Here is a 23,415-nt window from a genome sequence, read left to right as displayed (position 1 = left end):
TCTTGAAGACAATACAAAACAGTACAACAGTGTCACAAAGCAAGGACATCTATAGTGTTTTCATGATCATCTTTATTTATTTTACCATCATGTTCTATAAAGGTTTTAATGAACACTAATATATCATATAGATAACATAACAATATGTCTGTTCTCTATGCAATTAGATTCACAGAGAGACATTCTGCCTATATATATATATATATATATATAATATATATTTATTATATATTATATATATATATATATATATATATATATATTATATATATAAGAAAAAGATCAAGAAAAATAAATACAAAATACAGAAGTCCATATACATATTCTGCATTGTAAATTAAAACTTATCAAAACAGATTCCACAAAATGTGGAACCAAAGAGCTTATTTGATTCTGGTACATAAACTGAGGCTTGCAAATTGCATTATTGTGAGCTCAAGTGCTCAGAACTGATGTCATACAATGTCTTTTTTATAACCCACAAAAACATAAAGCAAATGTATCAATCGTATTAAAACACACTGCTACATGAATGATATAAGTGTATGCAAGATAACATTTGGAGAGGAAATTTATAATGCAATTTTAGTAAACACAAAGATTAAATACTTTGTACAGGGTAAATGTTTGTTACTAATACTATTCTACCTGCCTTTTTCCAGACAGTGTATCCTCAGTGTGGCCATCAAAACAAAGAGCTATTTGGACAGTTGTGACAGCATCTGTGAAGAAGAAAACAACTGACAAAAATGATCACTGACATCAATAAAAACTACGATGACCGAATTTTTAAGATCTACTGAGAAATACCGAGCAAAGAATGGAAAGAAAAACATCCGAAACAGACAAAAACACCTCAGATGATACGGATAAGCTACTAGTCTTGTGTTTACTGGCAGTCGTACAAACTGGTGAGGTCACTGGAGCTTGGAATAATTAGAAAACAACAACTGACTTTCAGTGAATGCGCGACTTTCAAAGCCTACTGGACCGCAGAGAAATCTTTAAGGAAATCGCAGGTTTTCTTGTGGGCAATTTCACGAAGTTTCCTGATTTTCCGAGTGCTGGAGGAGCCTACAAAGCTGTCAGGCTGCAGGACAGCCATCCCGTTATGAACATCACCCATGATGATGAGCTGCCCGTTGGCTGCAGTGATATTGGGGCAGGGGCAGTTCCAGTCCATGTTCAGAAGAGTCACCTCCAAGGGCTCTTTGCCAAAGAATCTCAGACCCATCTTCTCATCCTTCAAGATCTCCTCCACTGTCACCAAAGCGTGGCCTGACTCTTGCTCCTCTGTTAGCTCGGTTACACGCCCCAGGATCACAAAGTCACTCTTACAGAAGCTGGTGACCATCTTGCCTCGAGGTTTACACATCTTGCAGTTGTGGCTTTTCGGAAAGGGACACATCTCTTCGCAAGACTCTTTAGACTCAAAGTTGTTCTCGTTGCCACCACAGCCTCCATACACAAAGGACTGGCACTTTTTAAGGATGCTGCTATAAGCCCAGCGAGGCTCGTAAGCCTTGCAAGGCCCTTGGAGGCTTGGTAGGCTACAGGGTGCTGCCAGATCTCCTCCACATGACAGCATGCAGGCTTCATAGGCATCAAAATGGTTACGGTTTTTATTGCACTGACTGTAGGTGAAGGTGAAGCAATTGTTCCTCTTTGGTTCATAGTACCAGCTCATGCTTTCTTCTCCACAGTCGTCTGTGTCTGGACTCTTAAGGCATTCTTCAGCTGGAATTGGCAGGTTGGTACTATTCCCCTCAACATTCTTACCTTTCGCTTCTCTTTTGATCACAACCAAGGGAAAGTGTGATGATACACTTCCCCCAACATTTCTGGCTGTGCACGTATAAATGCCGGCATCCTGAAGTTGTGCATTGTATATGACCAGCTGGCCAATGTTAGTGACCACAACGTTCCCTCTGACATGATTTGGTTTCATTATGGTGTTCTCTTTGCCCTTCAGTTGTTTCTCCCAGGTGATTTCCGGACGTGGCTTCCCAGACACCTCACACAGGAAGCTAGCTGTGTCACCCACAAAAACAGCCTGTTGGGTGGGGCCGGTCAGTATGGTGGGGAGCTGGATGTCAGCTGGGAGGGTGGTCTGGAGGGCAGTGGTGGGATGTAAGGTGGTCTCTGCGGGGATTGGACTGGTGTTTGGCCAGGTCAGATGGTACCTGTAGGTAGGTTGAATAAGTAAATTATTAATCAGAGGCAGGACAGGTCTTTAATGATTATATTGACATATTAAACACAGAATAGTTTAAACTTTTCTACACCACAGCCAAATGTCTTAATTTTGAGGAACTAAAACGAGACAACTTTACCTCATAACACCAAAAACAAATAGTAGAGATCTAAAATACTTAACATGTTACCTGCAGGTGACCTCAGAGATAGAGATACCCTTGGAACAGGCCTCTGCATCCATGTAGCACTTGTTATAATAGGTCATGCCATCAGATGCACACGTGAAGTGGGGTTCTCTTTCACAGCGGTCCCGGCACTTACAAACAGGCTGGCCATCCCAGATGTCGCACTCGGACCCTTGCTGAGAGCACATGAACTTGTCGCAGGTGGCACCCTTTGGCATTCCAACAGGGCCTTTGTTGCCCTTGATGTCTATATAGCGCGCTGCCACGCAGCTCTTGTTACCACAAACATTAGGGCAGCACTTTTCAAATGACTCACAGTCCTAAAGTTGGAAAAGAAACAAAACCTTTTAGGCACCCACGTACCAAGATATGTGATTTTCTTTTTACAGATACAGATTGAACTAACACTAATTTCTAAAGGAGAAAAAAAAGGTTTGATTCTAGATGAAATTCATAGAAACAAAAAGACACATTGTACATTATGACTAAATTTAGTAATAAATGTAACTTGTGTTACTTTACATAACCACTAAGATAACATTTGTTGAATTAGGTTTCAGCTTGTTATTTTTTCTTTTAACACACACCCAGACAGCAGCTCATGCACAGTGTAAAATCAAATAAAAAGAGACGATCTGATATTTTTGAACACCTCCATGTACTATGTGAATTGCTAGACTCAAATGTCTTCTTGACAGACAGAAACAGTTTCGGCTGCAGACGACCTCTCTTCACATTTTACACGCAACAGGTCAACTCACCTGGTCAGATTCACACTCGCGCATGCAGGTGCTCATAGCATCCACCCACAGGTTGGGGTTCAGGTCGTTCGGGCATAGACCTGCGTGAGAGTACACCACTTTTGCCACAGACATAGGCATTGCTCTCACACGGCAGCTGTCCATATAAAGGAGTATGGTGTAACAATGTCCCAGAAGAAACCAAATCCATCGTGGAAACAGCATCCACCACATATCCGGTGCGTAACAGAGCGGAGAGTAAAATATAAATAAATAAAAACTTGAAAATCCAGCAAGTTTAACGCGATTTAAAACTACTGAAAAACTCTTTAAGCGATCTTAAAGGTGTCGCGTAATTGTTTTTCTAACTCCAGGAATCAGATGCTGCGTAAAAAAAAGAGCGAAAAAGAGGAGCGTGCTGAACCGGTCTCGATGTGGAGAGCTCTCCAGGTTAGTCGCTCCACGTTTAATAGTAGCGAGAGATTAGGGCTGCGGTGTGCAAACCCACTTAAGATCTAACTACATGAATTACAGTGGCCTGTCTAGTCGGACAGCAAATCCCAGCTGAGTTACAGTTATGATCAACTTAATTAAAGAAGAAGCAGAAAGAAAAAAAAAAAAAGTTCGCCAACAGTTCGCAGACGCTGTTTCATAGAGGACTGGAGACACCTGTGCGTAAGGCGCTGGCTGCCTTAACCCTTAACTTGCAAAGTCGGTGCAAAGGAAAACATATCTAGCAATAAATAATGCTGGAATTTTATTATTTAATTATCAAAAGTATAGTAGATAGATCACATGTATTATACAATTTAGGCACGATCTAAACATTTTATAAAAATCACGTCAAAATCGGTACAAAGAGACTATAATCTATATTAATTAATCTCTAGAGATAGTCACAAAACTCAATTTTCAGTAGCAGTGTTAACAGAATTCTTACATTGTAGGAAATACTTGTGTATTATTTCATTTTAAAAGATATGATACTGTATATATACTTTTAGATTGTATATGTATTCTTAACAACTATTTCTTTCTTGTCATATAAATTCAATTAAGGAGTGCTGTGTGGCAATACTGTACATTAATACTGTATGATAAACATCTGAAATGTTTTCTGTCCATCCGGACAAAATGTCAGTCTCCAGAAGATGGCACCAAACTCAGTGGAGCTCTTCTTAGAATTATTATTATTATTTGTACATCCTGTACTGACACCAAGTAGTGCTTGAGTACATACATTCGAGTAGATTTGTAGAGGTGGATAGATTATTAATAACCAGTCTACTGGTGCACCAGATGGTGGTGCAATACCAGCCATTTCTGAGCTGCCCTGTTCTGGAATTCAAGCTTTCAAAAAGATATTTTAGATGTTTTATTTAGATATAACCAACCCGTTGTTGATGTATTTTTTTAAACATGTATGATGCAAAATGCAGATGACATAGAATAGACAACACAGTTATAAAAAAATAACAGAACATCTCTTTCCAGACTTTGAAAATGCCCCCAGTGAAGTGCACAAAAATGTGCTGTTATAGTTTCAGTCATGATGACTTGCACAACCTATCATTATACATTATAATTAAAAAGATTACTTTGATTATTAGCCACCCCTGCTATGACCACATTTGGGTTTGGATTGTCAATATTGTGTAGTGTGGTTAGTGATAACACAATATTGACATGTATCAAGTCCCAAGTAGTACAGACAGTTTGATATCAAGCTGTAAAAAAAACAGCTTGTTCCCCAAAAGCCAATTCCAGGAAGCGGCTAAAAGGGGGGCTTCAAAATAACACAAATTGGTTGGTGGTCTGTTCGGCAGTGAACATGAACAGAAAGAAGAAGAAAAACAGGAAGAAAAAAAAAAGGATCCTTCTAGAAATCCGACCACATGGGGACACAGCCTGAGAGTCATTTCAGTATACCGTGTAGCTCAGATAAAAACATTTTTGCTGATGTTAAAAGTTGGTACCTTTATCTTTATAAAAACAGACAATTAACATCTTAGTAGCCTTTGTGTGGGTGTATGTATGTGAGAGTGTGTGTGTGTTTCAGTGTGGGTATGGAGTCTGTGTTTCCCAAGAGTCCCTGCTGAGCCCAAAGAGGCCCAGTGTTCTCTAGGCCAAACCCTGCCGTCTTAGTCTGGTCTGTGTCTCTGAACTTCTCTAAAAACACACAGGCACACACACATACACACACACACGCACACAGGTAAGACTTCAACACATGTATGCACAAAAAGGAATGAAAGTAAATAGTGAATATGGTAAACAATATGATTTTTTGGGGGCTATACCTTGGCCACACCGTGGATATGCTTAAATAAAAAAGTCCAGACTATATTAATCATATGACTCATTTTACACACACACACACACGTATGCACACTCAATTGCCTGCAAATGGACAAACACAGTCAAGCTGTGTTTTCAGTGTCTGCTCACCCATTCGCCCCCTCGGGCCCTCCACCCCTAACCTTCACCCCTGAAGACCCTGCATTCCCAGCATAGCCGACACTGGAGCTACAGGGCATGTCACATATTGAATAAAGCCACACGGTAGACCCCACGCAGGGCACTCCAACAGTCTATCTGCCTTCTGCACATGTATTGTCTGCAAACAGACCTTGACTTTGACCTTCTCTGTGCTCACTCGCCATCTTTCTGAGCACAGTTGAAAAAAGCTTGATGTCTCCATTAATGTTCATTTTACCACAACACAAATGTATTTGCCACGTGCAGATATGAAGATAAACGTTGGTACTAAAATTGTTCAACCAGGCTTCACCTAAAGATACATATTGGGAAAATATGTCTTAGACCTATTTGGGTTTCCTCCGTCTGTCACCCTTATATATGATGGGAAGAACTGTTTCACAAGCTTATGGAGAGGGCTTGACAACAATGACACAAGGATGCTGTCACCTAGTGAGTCTCTCAGGTCCCAATCAATGTCACATGGGTTGTTTAGGGTGGTACACCACAGCAGCAGACCACAGACCAGCGTGTCATCGCTGTCTTCTGAAATTCTGCTTCTTCCTCTATAGGACTAGATTGGTATGGAGCCCCCGAGATGACATGAGAAAAAAAAAAGCACTCCGATCTCGACTTTCAAACTCGAGATATTTATTCTCGTGATTGGATCAGGACTCCCAACTTTCTTTTTAGGCAGACCTTTAGCCGATTCTACTACAACCCGCAACATGGCAACAAACAGGTAAAATAAAAAAGGAGAGTAGATTAGTGAAACTGAGGAAAGAAAAAGAAAAGAAAGTCTACTCAGGACGGTCGTGCTTTGGCATTCTCACTGCCCCATCTAGAGATCGGAGTGCTTTTTTTTTCTCATGTCACCTCGGGGGCTCCGTAGATTGGACTTCACACTGATCAGAAAAAAAAAAAACTTGGGGAGCAGTTGCTAAGCAACCAGTGGAGACTACAGAAGCAACTCTGAGAATTAAAATAAGTCGTAAATTGTCATGATATATAATGCGGGCTTTCGAAGTAGCCAGATTTTGTTACCTATGTATCATGTATCTATCAGTAACTGCCCGCTGCAGGGTGAGCATATTTCTGGAAAAATTCAACTATATCATTCAATTCATGGCCTTCACAGCTTACGTAAGCTTAAACTGTTGATTCATGTTTTTTTTTTTTTATATTCATACTCAGAATTAACAGCACCACAGATAAAAGAGGCATAAATCTCTCACAAGGTCCCACCGTTTGTTATTCTATATTAACCATTGTACGTCTTACTTCACCATTAATCTCAGTGGCTTTACAGTGTCATGCATGTGTTTATGTTGTAAATAAGTAGCTCTGTATATTGGACTGCATTGTGCATTATGCCTGTCAGAGAGGTGCACAAATTGTACCAAGGGCCATAGTCCAAGCACATCGACCAAGGCATGTACTTGTGAGTAATGTCGCCTTCTGCCTCCATTTCTAAAATGCTCTTAGGGGTTCTTGATCATGCAGGTCCACAGCTTCTCTTACTCATAGCTGAGGCCTGGGAAGCTGGTGGAGCTGGTTCAAAACAATGAAGGTGTTATGACTGTTCATACTAAGCTTATTATGAGTGTCTCATTCCAGAACAAAGGAGAGAGACACGTCCAGCCACAGCAGGGACCTAAGCTGATTCCTCAGCCCCAGTCTAGACACACAACACAACATGCCGATGGACAGACATGCAGGCATACATGCGCGACTTCACAGGTGTCGAGGGAAAATTATATGTCCTGATTGTTTTACATCCCTTCGTCCCTAAATTTAGATCACACACTTACACAAACACATATTTAACTTTGTCAACACCGTTCTGCTCAGATTATGCAACATTTGCGCTCTCCAGATCGCAGTGTCTGAACATCTGCTCACCGCATGAACACTATTGTATTCATTTTCACACAAGTGTGTCAGTATGACCATAACATAGGTGTTGTTTATGTTCTTTAAATCAGAAAGGGAACATAACATTGGATTGTTGTGCAAATGCAGGTCAAAAGTGAATGCACTGGCCAAAGACAAAACCACAGCTGGACGATACTAAGTCTGAAGTATGGAACATTTCCAGAAATGTTTTTTTTTTATTATTATTAGTGTTAATATTGCACAGAAGTGGACATGTTAAATTAGCAGTTAAAAGAAAGTCTAAACCAATCAGTGAAAGTGTGTATCTGAGCAGCAAATAGATATCAGATTTTCTATCAGTTATATATGTAAGAAAATGTTCAGCTGTCTTTCACTTGAGCAGAAAATTGACTCCACAAAAGGTGGGACGTGGTGTAAAATGTAAATAAAAACAGAATGTATAGAGTGTATGTTAAAAGCAAAGTTTAAATATCTTGTCTTTGAAGAGTATTCAATTGAAGATAAGGAAACAGATTTGCAAATCATTGCATTCTGTTTTCATTTAGGTTTTACACAGCGTCCCAATATTTTTGGAATTGGAGTTGAATAACAGTGTCGGTGTTTCCAATTCCAGGATTTCTTTACAAGCAGGCAAAACTCCTCTTGTAAAGTTAAAGTATGACACTTCATAACATTTTTCAAGATGAAAGCATGGTAGTGACATCCACATGGCTACCTGTTGGGGGAAAAAAAGACCCGACTGATTGATCACATACATTTGACTGATATCGGGTTGGACATGATTATATAAATTTATCTATAGAGATTTATAATAAGTCAAGGAAGCTATCACTTTTATTAACTTTGGTTGTATTAGTCCATTGTAGGCAGCACTGCATATCAGTGACGAGCACTGCTTTACGCAATATTGAATCATTTGTCGCATCAATGTGATGTAAAGTACTTTTAATTTGCTTGATGAGCCAAAAACATTTCCACTGGACTATTTTACAGTTTGTACTAGATCACGATATATGTCTTTATTTAGATAAAATTACATACACCACGATGAAGGATTTTATCTGCTGAAAAATTACTTATTATTCAGGTTTATTCGTTTTAATAGAATTAATCGGCATGTATAGGACCTTATTAAAAGTGTACTTTGTCTTTGAATGCCGCTAATATTATTATTATTATTATTAAAGATTTTACTATGGTCAATTAATCAGCACTCCATTTTACATTGAATATTATTATTATTATTTAAATGAGATGGCGAGTTGACATTTGTGTTGTATTCCTAAGAGCTGGATAACTGAAAAGTTTCTACACAGACATCGTAGTGGTGGTGCATTTCAGTGTAATGATGTAATGGACCAGTATCCAAACAGCAGGTTTTAAAATATGTTTTATGAATTAAATTAAATCCAAGCAGATAAAAAATAAATTCCTCTTGTTATCACTTAAAGTGGCTCTGATAGCAAAACCTGTGGCTCATGTAACCAAGCAACATTTGCTCTTTTGCTCCCTCTAGTGGCTCTCAGCTGAAACACACATTTTGATTCATTTAACATCCCACATACACATGCAGGTGCACACGAAAGGATAACCTGCAACAGACGCCACTTCATTTAAAAGTGAGAATTAAGATAGACACTCAAACTCATTACATCAATATGCTCGTTACATTAGTCAGATGGACAGAATATGCTTTTAGAAGCACACGTGGTCAGTTTAAGAGAAGAAGAGGGAGGAGGTCGAGTAGTTCACCATGCTTTATCAAAGAACAGATACAGGTCTGAGGAATGGAAAAAACAAACAAAACAAAACAAAAAAAAAACACTTGAACTTTAACAGTGCCTAAGATTATTTCTACAAGTACACATGACGTACTGTATATAAAAATATCAGACTCTGAATGCATAGGTTAAGTCAAACTGTATTCTGCTTTTTCTAGAACAATAAGCAACCCCACAAATACAATGTTAGTTATCTCCTTTCAACAGAATCAAATAAGATCCTATAAAAACCCATTTCAAAACACGCTGCTCGCACTCACCTGGGGGCGTTTCCGCCACGCACCGTCCCCACTTTCTCAAGCAAGCTCCTGCCTCAAACATGTGGCACAACTTCACTTAATAAAGCATTTAACATAGTCGGGAACATAAAATAAGCACTCTTGGTAGTATCTTCTTCTGACAGCAAACTTTCTGGAAACACATTCTTCTTTCTGCCCCACACACACACACACACACAAACATACACATTGCACTTGGCTTCAACAACAACAGCATCGCAGCACTTTCCCTCCCAGTTGTTGAACTCTCTCTCTTGCATGATAGAAGACTTTTTTTTGACACAAACACAACAGGCCTATAGCTGGTTAAAAAAAAAATTATACAAATGAATAAAAAATATCTTAAAACATACAAATACAGTAAGAGCTTCTGGTATACGTCTGAACAGTAAACAGTTACCACGGAGTAAGAAACTTTGATTGTAGGACGTGTGGCGGCCGTGTACTGCTGTGCTTAAAACAAAATGAGCCCCAAGCATTGAGAATTATAAAGAAATATATAAAGTGTTGATGAAAGCAGCATAAACATTTCGTGACCTGTCATGACCGGTTAAACTCTTAATATACAGTATAAGAAGGTTGTCAGCCTCTATCATCACTCCAACACCTCTGATTAAGCCACCAAGTAGAAAACATTGATGCCATTTTTAGTTAAAAAAATAAAAAATAAAATAAAATACTGGCACTAGACTGGCCTTAATAACTAAACTGAAGCCATATCTATTGATATTCTGTGTTGCTTTCAGTTTTAAACAAATCTAGCCACCCACGTCGACAGCCTAGGTTTACCGTGACACAAAGACAGTCGTGTTAAAGGATCATTTGAGTGTTAGGGGAGAACAAGGAAGCACTCAATCGTATAACCAAGTGTCACATATACAGAACATCATCTCCTTTGCTATATCTTACTTATTTCCTTTTCACTTTGGGGGGAGAGAGAGAGAGAGAGAGAGAGGAAAAAAAAAAAACTAACGAGGCTGCGTTCTTTTCTGAAGCAGTCATAATTTCTATTCTGCAGCTAGTATCTTTGCTGGAGTTAGTTTTTGGTTTGAAGTCTAAATCACAGTTAAACAGACGGACGGCAACCAAACGTGTTCAACAGAAGGCTCAACTTATGATAAATCAAGTGGGAGCCTCATAGACAATCTCTGCTGGGACTCAGCAAGCCTTGTTACTCTAAGCGCAATGCATTATTAATAAGAATCGATACTAAAAACAAAACAAAAAAAACTTCACAGTTGACAGTTTAACTCTTATGCTTTAAGTGTTATGCTTTTGTCTGACATGAAAACGACACGAAAGAGAACAATTCCAAACAAAACTAATTATCTCTTTGCCACAGTGTATGACAGGATGGATTTAAATACGTAGGGAAACCAGTACTCCTACTCAAACGTGTCCATCCTAGTGTGGATGTAGATTAAAGCATACTGTATGTGTGGTCAGCAAATTAAAAATTAGTCCAAAGTCTCACCTGGTGTGAGATTACCTCCACCTTAAGAGTCAGAGCCAGTAATAGACGCCCTCTGCTGGAAAGACACTAAGGTTTATGCCTACAGCATATATGAAAGTGTGTACGCCAGCTAGAATATGTCAGAACACTCTACGGGTCAGTTTGCTAGAAATGTGTCCGAGTCCACTGTGCTGCGACATGTTCTGTCCTGTGGACTGACGGCGAGCATATCAGTTAGAGTTATGTAAATCCTTCCTGTGGTCCTCTGCTCTCGCTCTTATCAGGCCGTTTTCTTCTGTGACTACAGTCCACAGCCAGTATAGAGATGTGTCTATATAAGGCTATTGCAGAATCCCGTTCAAGTCCAGTCCGTGAGGAAGATAAGCCAATGTCTCCCTCCGTTGTCCCACTGGAGCCTTGGCACAAAGTGCAGTGGGAGGAGAGAATAAAGAGATAAAGAGAGGAGAGTGGGGCCCAAATACTTTCGCAATAATCGAGGACACCATGCATCAGTAATCGCTTAGAACTGGTTGGGTACACTAAAGCGGCAGGAGGGCCAGAGGAGGACAGGAGGAGGACAATAGCTACAGAACTTGAAGGAACAAATCCCAGTTAAGAAATTGGCAAAACACCAAAGCCAGACAAAGCTGTAACAGGGGACCTGGGCGGGCAACTAGTTATGGTTGCTTGTGGGCAGCTACAGAAGCCCATTGTAAGCAGGGAGACCTCAGGCTCCGTGGTAGCTCTAGTAGGTGAGACGGGAGGCCTTCATGTTGTAGCAGGGTCTGTCTGTGAGGCCCCCGGTCCCGGAGAAAAGAGACAGGCCCTCTGCTTTCTCCAACACGACCTCCAGCTCCTGAAAGTCCTGCAGCCGAGCCACATCCTTGTCCTGGACAGGAAAGGAAAAAATGAGATTTAAAAATCCTTCATTTCTGAGAGTGAACAGAAACCAGAGACGCTGTAATCAGCAGCAGGCCCAGTTTGGAATCTCTAATTATCTAATTATCAAAAGAGTTCCTGATTAGTCAATCAACTGATTATTTCAGCTCTACTGACCGCCAACAAAAGCTCCCACTCTTTCTACGTTCACTAACCTCCACACTGCATGAAGAGGAGAAGGGTGCGAGGCTGAAAGGTTTCTGGCGTTTTGTATCACACATTCATCAATAACAAAAGTAATTGTTTCTCGGAGCCATTTAATCACACAGCTTCACTTTCACTGCTATAATTTTTCACCCGGACCAGAAATTATATGTCATTATTTGTCAAAGGTGGCGGATAATGACACAAATATAATGTACACAGGGGGTAGGGTAGAGGTTTCAGTGGGAAGGTAAAAATGAGTCACAAACAATTTAATGAGAGTGTTGGGGAGAGTTTCAGACGTGAGTCAGACCGACAGACAGAGAGAGGCAGACGCAGACTGAAGAGCGACAATTGTTTCAATTACATACAATAATTAAAATAGTACAATACAGTTTGAGCAACAAAACTAAAAAAAGGCAGACAGGTTAAATTACTCTGATCACAAAGTCACTGTCTTTTATTGAAAACAAAAAGGTGGAGTATGTGTGGTGGTGTGCAGGTTTGCACGCCTCCACTTGCAGACAGTATCAAACCACAGGTGGAGAAGCCATTTACATGGACTTTACATAACGTGTCGAGTGTCATCGCCTCATCTACTCTGATGGAAAAAAAGAAATATTGATAGCGTAACATGAAAATGTTACCATGTACCTTATCACTCCTATTATTATTCTTGGTCTTACTTCTATATGGAGGATGAGCTTTTGGAACTACAATTCCCATAACACGGGGTGGTCTGTTAGCATCACTGGATTCCTTTGATGCTTCAGTATCAGCGTGCAGTCTGTCACACTGAATCTAAAGACGTGCATCATGTCCGTGTTCAGATTTGTGTTTTGAATCTCTTTTAATGTGTGTGTGCTGCTCTGTGAACTCGTGTACAGTATTCGGGTTTCCTGCGTCGTACCTTTCTCAGCATGGTGTTCGGCAGCTTGCGGATCTTCTCCACGTGCTCGGTGCTGATATCTAACTCGCGGCAACAGACCCTCAGAAGGGAACGGTAGGTGAGCTCCTGCCGGTCCAGCTCCACCTCAATGAAGTCGTTCTCCCGCGCGTTGGGGTTCTGGATACGCACCTTCAGCACCAGCTCTAGAGAGAAGGACCAGAGTGATACAGCTCTTGTAACAAAAGATATTGTGCTTTTTGATGAGATGACGGGCGCAGACCGAGAAATAACCTCAATTCAACATGATGACTCTCTCACCTTGCACATTAACGGGGAAGGTGCTGGTGAAGAAGAAAGGTTGGAAGGCTGGCATGGGCCCACCAGCCTGGCTGTAGCCCAGCTGCTGTGGGATAGACTGCTGCCTGCTCATAGTTGGGTTAGTGCCGGCCACCGGCGCCTGGACCTGGCTCCCGCTGCTGCTGGCCAAACTGGGGCTAGGTGAGGGCAACGGAGGAGAGCACATGGTGCCGTTGTGCGTCGCCGTGTGTGGGTAGTCAGCGTGGTTGACAAGATGCGGCTCAACCGACAGGTCCATGGGCACTGTGCAGTTCACAGCAGCATGGTTGTGGGATGAAGCCGGGCTGGGTGAAACACCATTTTGCTCACTCACAGGAATGAATTCACCGGCTTGGGCCTGGGTGTGATTGGTGGGGTTTGGGGGAGGAGTGGGACCATCAAGGACCAGGCTCTGTGATTTCTGAGGCTCGTGAGTCGGCGAAAGGGACGCCGAATCGCTCTGTGTGTCCTCGTCGTGTTCTCCAGAACCGTTCTGCGCAAGGTGCTCGGCCAGAAGCGCCTCCATCTTGTCATCCATCTTGGAATACATGAAGGGCGGGTTCGACAGGTAGTTGGGGATGATTGGCAGCTCGGGTTCCTTGACCTCAGGCACATCCTCCACCTCGACTGCACCAAAAAAAGTGGAAAAAAAATATATATATATATTTCCAACTTCTATAACATGCCGGCAACAACAAAAGACTTGATAATATAATAATGACAAATAGTGTCGTTTACCTCCTAAAAGCCGTTTGATCTCCGGCTTGGACGTGAGTTGTGCAGCCAGCTCATCCTTAGCCGTGAGGATCTCTTTGTCTGCTCCACAGCTGAGTAAGTAGGAGACTACGTGCTTGTGGTTCCTCTTGCATGCCCAGTGCAGGCACGTCCTGGTGAAGAGAGAGAGCACAGTTTAAATGAAGCACAGTACATTTACATGATATGAAGAATACTTACATAACGCCACTTATCATCACAGAGGTGTGGGATGAACTTTATACTAGTCGAGTCCACTTTGTTGTCATATGTGCAGGACATAGTTCCCCAGTACTTTGAAGGTTGATATTTTCATGTTTATTGTGTAGGTTATAGATATTTCTGTCTGTTTTTTTTTGCCTTTTCTACTTTTTTCTAATTCTGTAGTGTATGCTACACTTTCCTCTCCTGCTGTAACAAGTACATTTCCTGTGGTGGGATGAATAAATTATATCTAATCTAATTTAATCTTTATACTAGTCAAGTGTTGTCATATGTGCAGGGCATAGTTCCCCAGTACTTTGAAGGTTGATATTTTCATGTTTATTGTAGGTTATAGATATTTCTGTCTGTTTATTGTGTTTTCTACTTTTTTCTAATTCTGTCGTGTATGCTACACTTTTCTCTGCTGCTGTAACAAATACATTTCCCCGTGGGATGAATAAAGTATATCTAATATAATCTAATCTTTATACTAGTCAAGTGTTGTCATGTGCGCAGGATATACAGAGAATTGAAATATAGTGCAAACAAGCAATAAACATGACATATAACATAAATACAAGCATAAAGAGATATAAAAAGATGCAAGCAGTTTAAATGTAGATGACATGCAGCAGTTGACTGTACACATTTTTAAAGAACTACCACCTAACATGTGTTTAATGTTTGAATAAAGCAGATACAAAGTGTCACCTGCTCTGCCTGATCAGATCACACTGGCCGGGTTTAATCCCTCCAACACCAGAAACACTGAATATTTCCACCTGTGTGGACTCGTGTTTCACTCACCATCCGTTTATTTCGTTCTGGGAGTTCACATTGACTCCGCTCTCCACCAATGTCCGCACTTCGTCGATGTCCCCGATGGCAGACGCCTCTCTCAGCCGCTCCTGTAGCTCTTTATCCAGCGAGGTGGTGGACATGTTGGCGCAGGCGGCTAACGCTGGAAGCTCATAGGATACACACACAAGCCTCTCGGATCGACTTGTCAATACTAATCGCCTGACGATTCACTATAAATAGACTTGGTGGCTAGTGTTAGCTGCCCGGCTAATCGTACCTGGGGGCTAGCAGCAAATAGCTTCGGCTAACGCGACCTCGTGTTGACGCTCAGAGTCTTTTTGCAGCTCCCGTCCTCTGCGTTTATTCCCGTCGTTAGCTCACGTTATGTCTCCACAGCCAAAAACACTCATTCAATCAGTCAGCCAGCAGTCAGCCAGAGCTCCGTCAGAAACACCACCGCCTCATCGGGGGGCATCTTTAGCTGTGACACAGACGTTAGTTCCCCCTCCTGTCTCAATCCTCGAAAATTATCTAACTCCGTTTTTTTTTCTTTTTCTTTTGTGAGATTAATGAGACTACACAGTGTTTGTTATCAAGTTAAAAAACAAAAACAAAAAAAAAGTCTGAGAAATGTCAAGTGAAATCACTGTTGTTAACTCACGCGCGCGCGCACACGTGTTGCTGGGTTATCTGTAGCCAGGCAACCAGTGTGGCCAATAATAATATTAATTTCACACATTTTGCATATTTAATCAATAAATAGTCATTAGTAAATAGTCATAAAGACATTTTATTTCATATTTGCGTATTAATACTGCATATGACTAATACACAGAGCTCGTAAACGTGGAAAACTGTATTAATATTTGCATTTTTTACCCCCACGGAAGAACGTTGAGTTGTGTGATCTCAAAAAACACAAATGAACACCAGCAGCAATCTTCACGGTTAAGTCGTTTTTTGACTACATTTGTTAAAAATTGTCAATTTATTTTAAAAGTATTCACCGGAAGTGATTTGTGTCCACGCTGGAGAGAGCCGGGAAATTAAAAACAACTGTTAATAGATTGTAGCGAATACTAATGTTTTATTTGTATTTGTTAACGCTTAGTTCATTCAAATCTAATTAATCTCATTATATAAATGAAGACTATGAAATCTTTGGATATGTTTTGAATCAAGGCTTCCGGTCAAATCTTTCAAAATAAAACAACACAGATAGTTTGGCAACGAATCGTTTCTGCTAAAAAGAAATTCATGTGTGTGTGACTTTGCTATTTATTCATATAATTCCTTCAAAGAAATGTGCAGACTCCATCTAGATAAAAAAATAAAAATAAAAAAAAGCGTGAAACTCCACACCTTGGTCAGACTTTGTGCTTCCGGTTCAGAGGCTGGTCGCGGTTGAACGTTAAACGGGCGTTGTTGTCACCGCGTCTGCCATTTTGATTAGAAATACTTTATATGGTGTGAACTGGCTCTCTCCACAGAGAGAGACTTGTAGTGCTTTAAACCAAGACTACACCCGTTGGCGAACATGCTTTCAGCAGCCCAGCTACTCGACGAGTTGATGGGCCGGGACCGAAACTTGGCCCCGGACGAGAAGCGCTGCAACGTGCGGTGGGACGACGAGAGCGTGAGTTAGCACCGCGGGGCTAACGTTAGCGCCTCGTGCCACATTACGTATGACGTTAGGTTTTTATAATGAAGCGGTCACGCGCAGGTTAGATGAATTAGTTTAAGATTTCAAAGCAATAACATGAAGGTTTGGTCACACTGTGTACTCTGTGTGCCCACGCGTGGTAGTAACACGAGCACCAGAGTTCATGCTAATTCATTGTACAGGGTTCCCACGGGTGCTTGAATTCCTTGAAAATGCTTGAGTTTCAATTCAGTCTTTTCAAGGTTGTGAAAATGCTTGAATTTTTTGTGAAGTGCTTGAAAATGCTTGAAATGTGTGTGATGTCTATTTGTCACTGTTATTGCGCTATGGTAGTTACACAATACACCACTCACAAGCTGAGAATATAAGCCAATTCACAATTAGTCAAAAATCAAAACAGTCAATCTACCACCATATGAAATAATGCTAATTAGATCCATATTATTATGCCATACAGTGGCAAACACAACTAGTAGGCTACCTATTTAAAGGTGCTGGAAAAACTGGTGCTTGAAGGTGCTTGAAAAGTGCTTGAATTTGTTCATGAAAAAGGTGTGGGAACCATGATTGTAGCTTTGTGAGTTATTGATGATTTATCAGCGATTTATCAGCGATTTATCTTTCTCTGGTGCGTGGATCTGATGTGAACTGCTAACCTGAGACATCGTTAATGAGAAATCAGATCTGAGTTCAGTGTAAAACTCACGCGTGAGGCTTATTTGTGCGTGAATGAAATGTCTGTAAGAAGTTTGTAATGTTAAAAATGTCTTTATCCATGAAGGTGTGTCGGTACTATCTGTGTGGTTTCTGCCCGGCTGAGCTGTTCACAAACACCCGCTCTGACCTGGGTAAGTACAAAAAAACCTTTGTAGATTTCTATAACTGGAGTTTTAATTTGTTATTTAACAATATTAAAGTGTCACCGTTCTTTTTCAGGTCCTTGTGAGAAAATCCACGATGAGAATCTGAGGATAACGTAAGTTTATGATTGTGGTCTTTCACGTTGTTGTGTGTGTTGATAATTTCCTACAGTGAATGATTTTTGTTCCTTTTTCGTATCCAGATATGAGAAAAGCTCTCGCTTCATGAAGGAGGGCTACGAGCGAGACTTCCTGCGCTATCTGCAGTCGCTCCTGGCCGAGGTGGAGCGGCGGATTCGCAGAGGGCATGCCCGGCTCGCACTTTCCCAGGCTCAGCAGAACGCAGGGGTTTGTGCTTGTTCTGGTTCAGAGACGTCTTTCTGTCTCTTTAGATAAGAGTGCACAACCTCAAATTATATTCCAGGGCTTGTGTGTGTGATTGTGCTTTAAAATTCAGTTTGTTAATGTCTGCAGGGTCCTGGTCCATCAGGAAAGAATGAGGAGAAGGTTCAGGTTCTGACGGAGAAGATCGAAGACTTGGTCGTACAGGTTTGTGATAGATTATCTAGTTTCTGATTGACTTCTGAGAAAATGAATTTGTCGGTTGCATTCTGATAAAACGTCTCTGCTTTGCTTGTGCTTAGATTGAGGAGCTCGGGTCGGAGGGCCGAGTGGAGGAGGCCCAGGGAATGATGAAGCTGGTGGAGCAGCTGAAGGAGGAGAGGGAACTGCTCAGCTCCACCCCCTCAGTAAGTCGGCTATTCGGCGGCGTTTTTCAGTTCATTTCAGCAGGGGTCGTGCGTTTTCGCAAAAAAATGTCGCTGGCGTCCGGGAGAGAAGTCGAGCCAGATTCAGCTTTTGGGAAAACAGAGCCCTGCGTCACGCTCCGGCCGCCAATCAGACACTCCACAAACAGCCTGAAATGTCTCTGGAGCAGAGACTGTCCAGGTGGATTCACGGACTAAACTCTGATAATCTGCCTGTGTGTGATGTACTTTGTTTATTTCACGTACCCAGCTTCTAAATCTGAGTCCGACTCGCAATTTACGCCGCAAAATAATGACACGAAGAGGTTTGATTTGATTTGTTTGGGATCCGACGCTGCAGCTTTGGTCGAGAGACATAGGCTGTCAATGAGAGTGAGCAAGTGCCGGCCTCGATGAAGCCAGTTAATCAAAGGACTAAAGTTATTTCCTAGTTACACACCCCAACATTCATCATAACCAGCTAAAAGTTATCTTTCACTACAGTCGACAACATCCATCATGATTTAACTGACTTCTGTTTGTGTTTTTTTTAGACCATTGAGAGCTTTGCAGCCCAGGAGAAACAGATGGAGGTGTGCGAGGTGTGTGGGGCCTTCCTCATTGTGGGTGACGCACAGTCTCGAGTGGATGACCACCTGATGGGCAAGCAACATATGGGCTACGCCAAGATCAAATCCACTGTAGAGGAGCTCAAGGTAACTGGATCACCTGACCCAAAGGATAGCTGGGATGCAATATGCATGAGCTGTGCAGTATCAGTTGTAGGATCCACGTTGTAACAGAACAAAGAAGCAAGAAAGCATTTCTGTGGTTTTCATTGAGAAACACTTGGACTTTGTACAGAGTAGTGATTTTCCAGGATTTACATTAGATTTGTTTCTGGTTTAAAACGTACAAGTTATTGCAATTAATACAAGTCCTCTTGCTCCTTGCTCTTAGGAGAAACTACGTCGGCGTTCAGAAGACCCCCAAGGCGAAAGCCCGGCGCTCAGGAAGGACAGAGAAGACCGCGAGCGCGAGAGGGAGGAAAGGGAGAAAAAGCGCAAAGAGGAGGAAGAAAAGGAGATGGAGCGGGAGAAGGAACGCGAGAAGGAGAGGGAACGAGAGAAGGAGAGAGAGCGTGAGAGGGAGAGGGAGAGAGACAGAGAACGGGACAGAGATAGAGACCGAGATAGAGATAGAGATCGAGACCGAGACCGGGACCGGGAGAGAGACAGGGACAGGAGAGCACGCCGAAGCCACTCCAACAGCCGGCACTCCAGTCGAACATCAGACAGGAAGCGGAGCAGATCCCGTGATCGCAGGAGGTCGAGGAGCAGAGACAAGGACCGAGAGCGGGAACGCAAACGCAGCAGGTATGGCTGGTTATGAAGCACGCTGACAGATATATCTGTGTTCGAGTAACAGTTATGTGTTAGATTTAGTTTGTCTTTGAATGAAAATGCAGCAAATTACTAGGAACGTCTTGCTCGCTGCTGACAGTACTAATTAAAAATGAAGCCTGCTATCAAAGTTTCACTTGATTGTCCATTTAGAAAATGTTCCTTTGTGACATATTTAATAAAATGTTTTTAGCAGCGAGAAGTGAGGAGGGGAAAATTCTGTAAAGGTAGTCATACATCCTCCTGGGGGAATATTCTTTCACCCGTTGTTGAACATAAAAGGTGCAAAAACAATCAATGACTTTGTCTGTTTGCTGAAACACCCATCACCCTCTCTTCTTTTTTATAGGAGCCGGGACAGAGATAGGGATAGGGAGAGGGACAGGGAGAGGAGGCGCAGCCGCGAGCGCTCCGACAGAAAGCGTCGCTCCCGCAGCCGCGACCGGAGGAGGTCGCGCAGTTCAGAGCGCAAATCTCACCGCCACCGCAGCCGCAGCAAGGACAGGGAACGTGACAGAGACCGGGACAGAGAGCGGTCATCGAAAGACAAAGGTGAGGACTCCAACATAGCGCGCGACCCACCGAGTTCAATCCCCCAGGCAGACTGCGTGGAAGTTGCGGAAAAATTGCAGTGATTGGTTAAAATTGCAACACCGCCCTGAATTCACTGAAGTTGTGTTGAAGTTGCAAATGGCAATATTGCAAATTCCTGGAGGGTCTGTTACTTGATCATTAGGTTCTGTTTTTTAGGTTACATTTTGATTGAGTCTACATGTATATTATGTTTTATCCCAGACCGTAAGGCGACGGAGGAGAGGAGCAGCTCTAAGAAAGACAAGCACTCCGACGGCGACGCAGCGTCCATCAAGGCTTCGTCAGAAGCGGAACCGATGGAGACGGAGGCGGCTGCCTCTGCCTCCTCCCCTCTGCTTAATGGCCAGCAAGAGCTCCTCCATTCTGAAGGTGACACTCAGTCCAATTAAAACTGATCTGATAGGACCTCAGATCAGGCTCAGGTAAGTGCGTCCTCCTCCGCGCTCCCCCCTGGCTCTCAACCCAAACCCTTCCACCCCGTCCCCGCCCCCCCTCCCCTTCCCATCTCCCCTACCCACCCTCTCGCCCTACCTTTCCCACCCTTGTTTACGTTCAGTTCAATGCCTATGATTTTTTTGTCTTATGTACTGTATGCATATATCTTTATCCTGTTTTTGAATAGTGCATCATAAGTAATGCACTGAAGATGAAGGACTAGGCCCGATGAGTGAGAAGAAGGTAGAAAACATTCACACAAAGCCAAGAGGGAAAGGCCAGTGTAGCCCTGAGCAAACATGCCCGGAGGTACCCCTCGTTTTGTATCGGTTTTTTAACCTTTATAGATGTATATTTTTGTCTTTGTAGACAAAATGGCAGAAAAAATATTAAGTGGTCCTGCCTGTATTTACCTGTTTTTATTTATTTCTTTTACTTTGAAGTAGGAAAATGTAATTTTTTTTTGGTTTGCTGAGATATTACACCTCATATAGAGAATTCAGCTACTGTGTGTCTACATGTTTCTATATCTTTATGACGGGAATTTCTCCTGCTCCACATGTAAACACACAGACGTACTTTCAGTTATCGTCAAAGACATTTCTTTTAATCATAACTCAAATGCCATGGATTTGTTGTCCAGCTTACTGTGCCTGATAATGCCATGCAGTGTGTGTTTGGGGGGTGTTTTATAGAACCGGGGGCCTTTTTTTTAACGTAACTAACTAACTGGAGGGTAGGGTTTATCAAATGAATTGCAGCTGACTTCCATACCTCACACAGCGTTGGTGTTGTGAGCGAGACCACATGAGAAAAAGGGCAAATTAAAAATCATGGATACTCTCTGACTGTCAAACTGTGCAGGTACTCACCCCAGGTACTCCTTTCTCTACCCACATCCATTTCTGAATGCTGTTGCCTGTCAGAAAAACAATTCTGTACTTCACCAGAACATGAACTTGAAAGCTTGACTGTGTATATTTCTTCTTGTGTCTAAGTTTTTTTTTTTTTTTTTTAGTTTTCTATTTTATAAATGTTTGGGTAAGAAGTCTTACTATAGAAATGTCAGAGACACATTTTATTTTTTAAACGACATGAAGGAACAGCCTGCTTGATATACCTACGCCGACAGCTTAAGTTGTGTTTATTTCCTTGTAGTGTGTTTAAGATATATTTTAAATGTCACATTTGTTCAGTTGGTAGGACACTGTCATTGAATCGACTTAAAAATGTCAAGTGCTCTTTCAAAATGGCGTGAGGAATATCAAACAGGTTTGTCACCGTTTTTAAAAGATTACGGTCTTAGGGAGCAAACTCGTGAACCTTTTTTTAAAGATTGAAGTGCAAACTTCTGATCTAAATAAGTTCTATGTCCAGTACATCAGGACATTCAGGCCAAATTATACTTTAGTTCATTATGAACAGTGTCTCATTTATGATCTCCACTTTTCTCTGTGGCTAGATTGAGGGGATATATTTGACATCAGTAGTGTTTTTATAGACGGTATTGTTGCTCGGAAAGCGGCAGTTGTTGCCACAAGCACTTGTTGTGGGACCTTTGCTAACATCGCATTTTGTGAACATTTTTGCTCAACAGGGGAAGCTGGGATATCTGGTGGAGGAAGACGTGGAAGAGCGCACCCATACTTAACCTGAACCTGAAACTTCGCTGCTTAAAAACAAGGTGAACCACAGATGTGTAGTGGCTTATCTAAAAACGTGAACATAAAAATGTGTAAATGAGGAGAGGGGAAAAAAAATACATTGGGGTTTTCATGTTCCATTACCTGTTTATATTTTGGCTGGATGAGGGTAGTTGTGGTTCATCTAATGTACTTCTTGGTCTAGATGTCGGCCGGGCATCACTTTAAATACCAAACTTAGAGGAAACCTTCATTATGGGTTTTTGTGTTCTTATTTTGAAAATCTTTACACATCCTCCTTGTTTTTTTTGGCATTTAGTGCAAATGAAATAAAAACCGTGCTTGTGGTTTGTTTTGGTTTGTCAGGTTCCACTTCACTTCCTGACCTTCTTTTAAAAAAAAAAAAAAATCAGTTGAAACGCGTATGTACAATGTTAATCCCATGACAGGGCGTGTCTCTTTTCTCCTCCACTTAGAGCTCACATTGATTGCTCGTGTCCCCTTACTGTAAAATATACTGATTTCATTTGGATCAAAAGATTTTGAAGACTGAAGATTTGTTTAATTTTGCTCTGCTTTTTAATGTCCATGTTGTCTCAATGAATAAAAAGTAAAAACTTGTCATTGCTGTTGTCTTTTTTTTTTTTTTTTCTACCATTGGGAGCAAACATTTCTTTTGTATAGGTGAGTGAGAGTCAGAAATTGAAGCTTCTATACCTTCTTATAAGCAAGCTGGTGATGTGTCCTTGAGCTGAAGTTGAGTTACAGCCAGGCTAATTGGATTTGCAGTTTTGAAGTTTCTTTCATTTTGGTCTTCTGAGAAGTATGGGCAGGGATCTAAGAGCGCTATGTGCAGTGCTGTGGACTAGGTCAGCAGGAAAACATAAACAAAACAAACTATTATATAACAGTTTTTTCTTTCATTTTGTACTAACTGTACAACAGCCACTGTGCTGCACATTGTGTAATCCTGCAGATCAGCTGCTTGAGATCAACTC

The 23,415-nt window shown here is 41.6% G+C and overlaps 3 protein-coding genes across 3 annotated transcripts; 1 reads left to right on the top strand and 2 right to left on the bottom strand.

Annotated features, from left to right (window-relative positions):
• Positions 1-330: 330 nt before the first annotated feature.
• On the bottom strand, positions 331-3,958 carry wfikkn2a (info WAP, follistatin/kazal, immunoglobulin, kunitz and netrin domain containing 2a). The gene is made up of 3 exons (XM_019269750.2): positions 3,143-3,958; positions 2,385-2,701; positions 331-2,183 (listed from the first exon to the last, which is right to left on the bottom strand). The coding sequence occupies exons 1-3, from the start codon at positions 3,353-3,355 to the stop codon at positions 983-985; spliced, it is 1,731 nt and encodes a 576-aa protein (XP_019125295.1). The 5' UTR covers positions 3,356-3,958; the 3' UTR covers positions 331-982.
• A 4,914-nt stretch (positions 3,959-8,872) lies between these two features.
• ankrd40 (ankyrin repeat domain 40) lies at positions 8,873-15,819 on the bottom strand. Its single transcript, XM_010743808.3, has 5 exons — positions 15,080-15,819; positions 14,054-14,202; positions 13,298-13,942; positions 13,001-13,182; positions 8,873-11,896 (listed from the first exon to the last, which is right to left on the bottom strand). Exons 1-5 carry the CDS (start codon positions 15,211-15,213, stop codon positions 11,753-11,755), a joined length of 1,254 nt encoding a protein of 417 aa, XP_010742110.1. The 5' UTR covers positions 15,214-15,819; the 3' UTR covers positions 8,873-11,752.
• Positions 15,820-16,462: 643 nt separating this feature from the next.
• On the top strand, positions 16,463-23,038 carry luc7l3 (LUC7-like 3 pre-mRNA splicing factor). The gene is made up of 11 exons (XM_019269795.2): positions 16,463-16,709; positions 17,518-17,584; positions 17,673-17,712; positions 17,800-17,944; positions 18,071-18,145; positions 18,241-18,345; positions 18,897-19,058; positions 19,303-19,718; positions 20,095-20,297; positions 20,541-20,761; positions 22,372-23,038. Exons 1-10 carry the CDS (start codon positions 16,611-16,613, stop codon positions 20,726-20,728), a joined length of 1,500 nt encoding a protein of 499 aa, XP_019125340.1. The 5' UTR covers positions 16,463-16,610; the 3' UTR covers positions 20,729-20,761; positions 22,372-23,038.
• Positions 23,039-23,415: the final 377 nt, after the last annotated feature.

The sequence above is a fragment of the Larimichthys crocea genome, chromosome XII (assembly GCF_000972845.2).
Source record: "Larimichthys crocea isolate SSNF chromosome XII, L_crocea_2.0, whole genome shotgun sequence".
In the NCBI taxonomy this organism is placed as follows: Eukaryota; Metazoa; Chordata; class Actinopteri; family Sciaenidae; genus Larimichthys; species Larimichthys crocea.
Note: the sequence above shows the minus strand (reverse complement) of the source record. Positions and strands in the feature narration are given on the sequence as shown.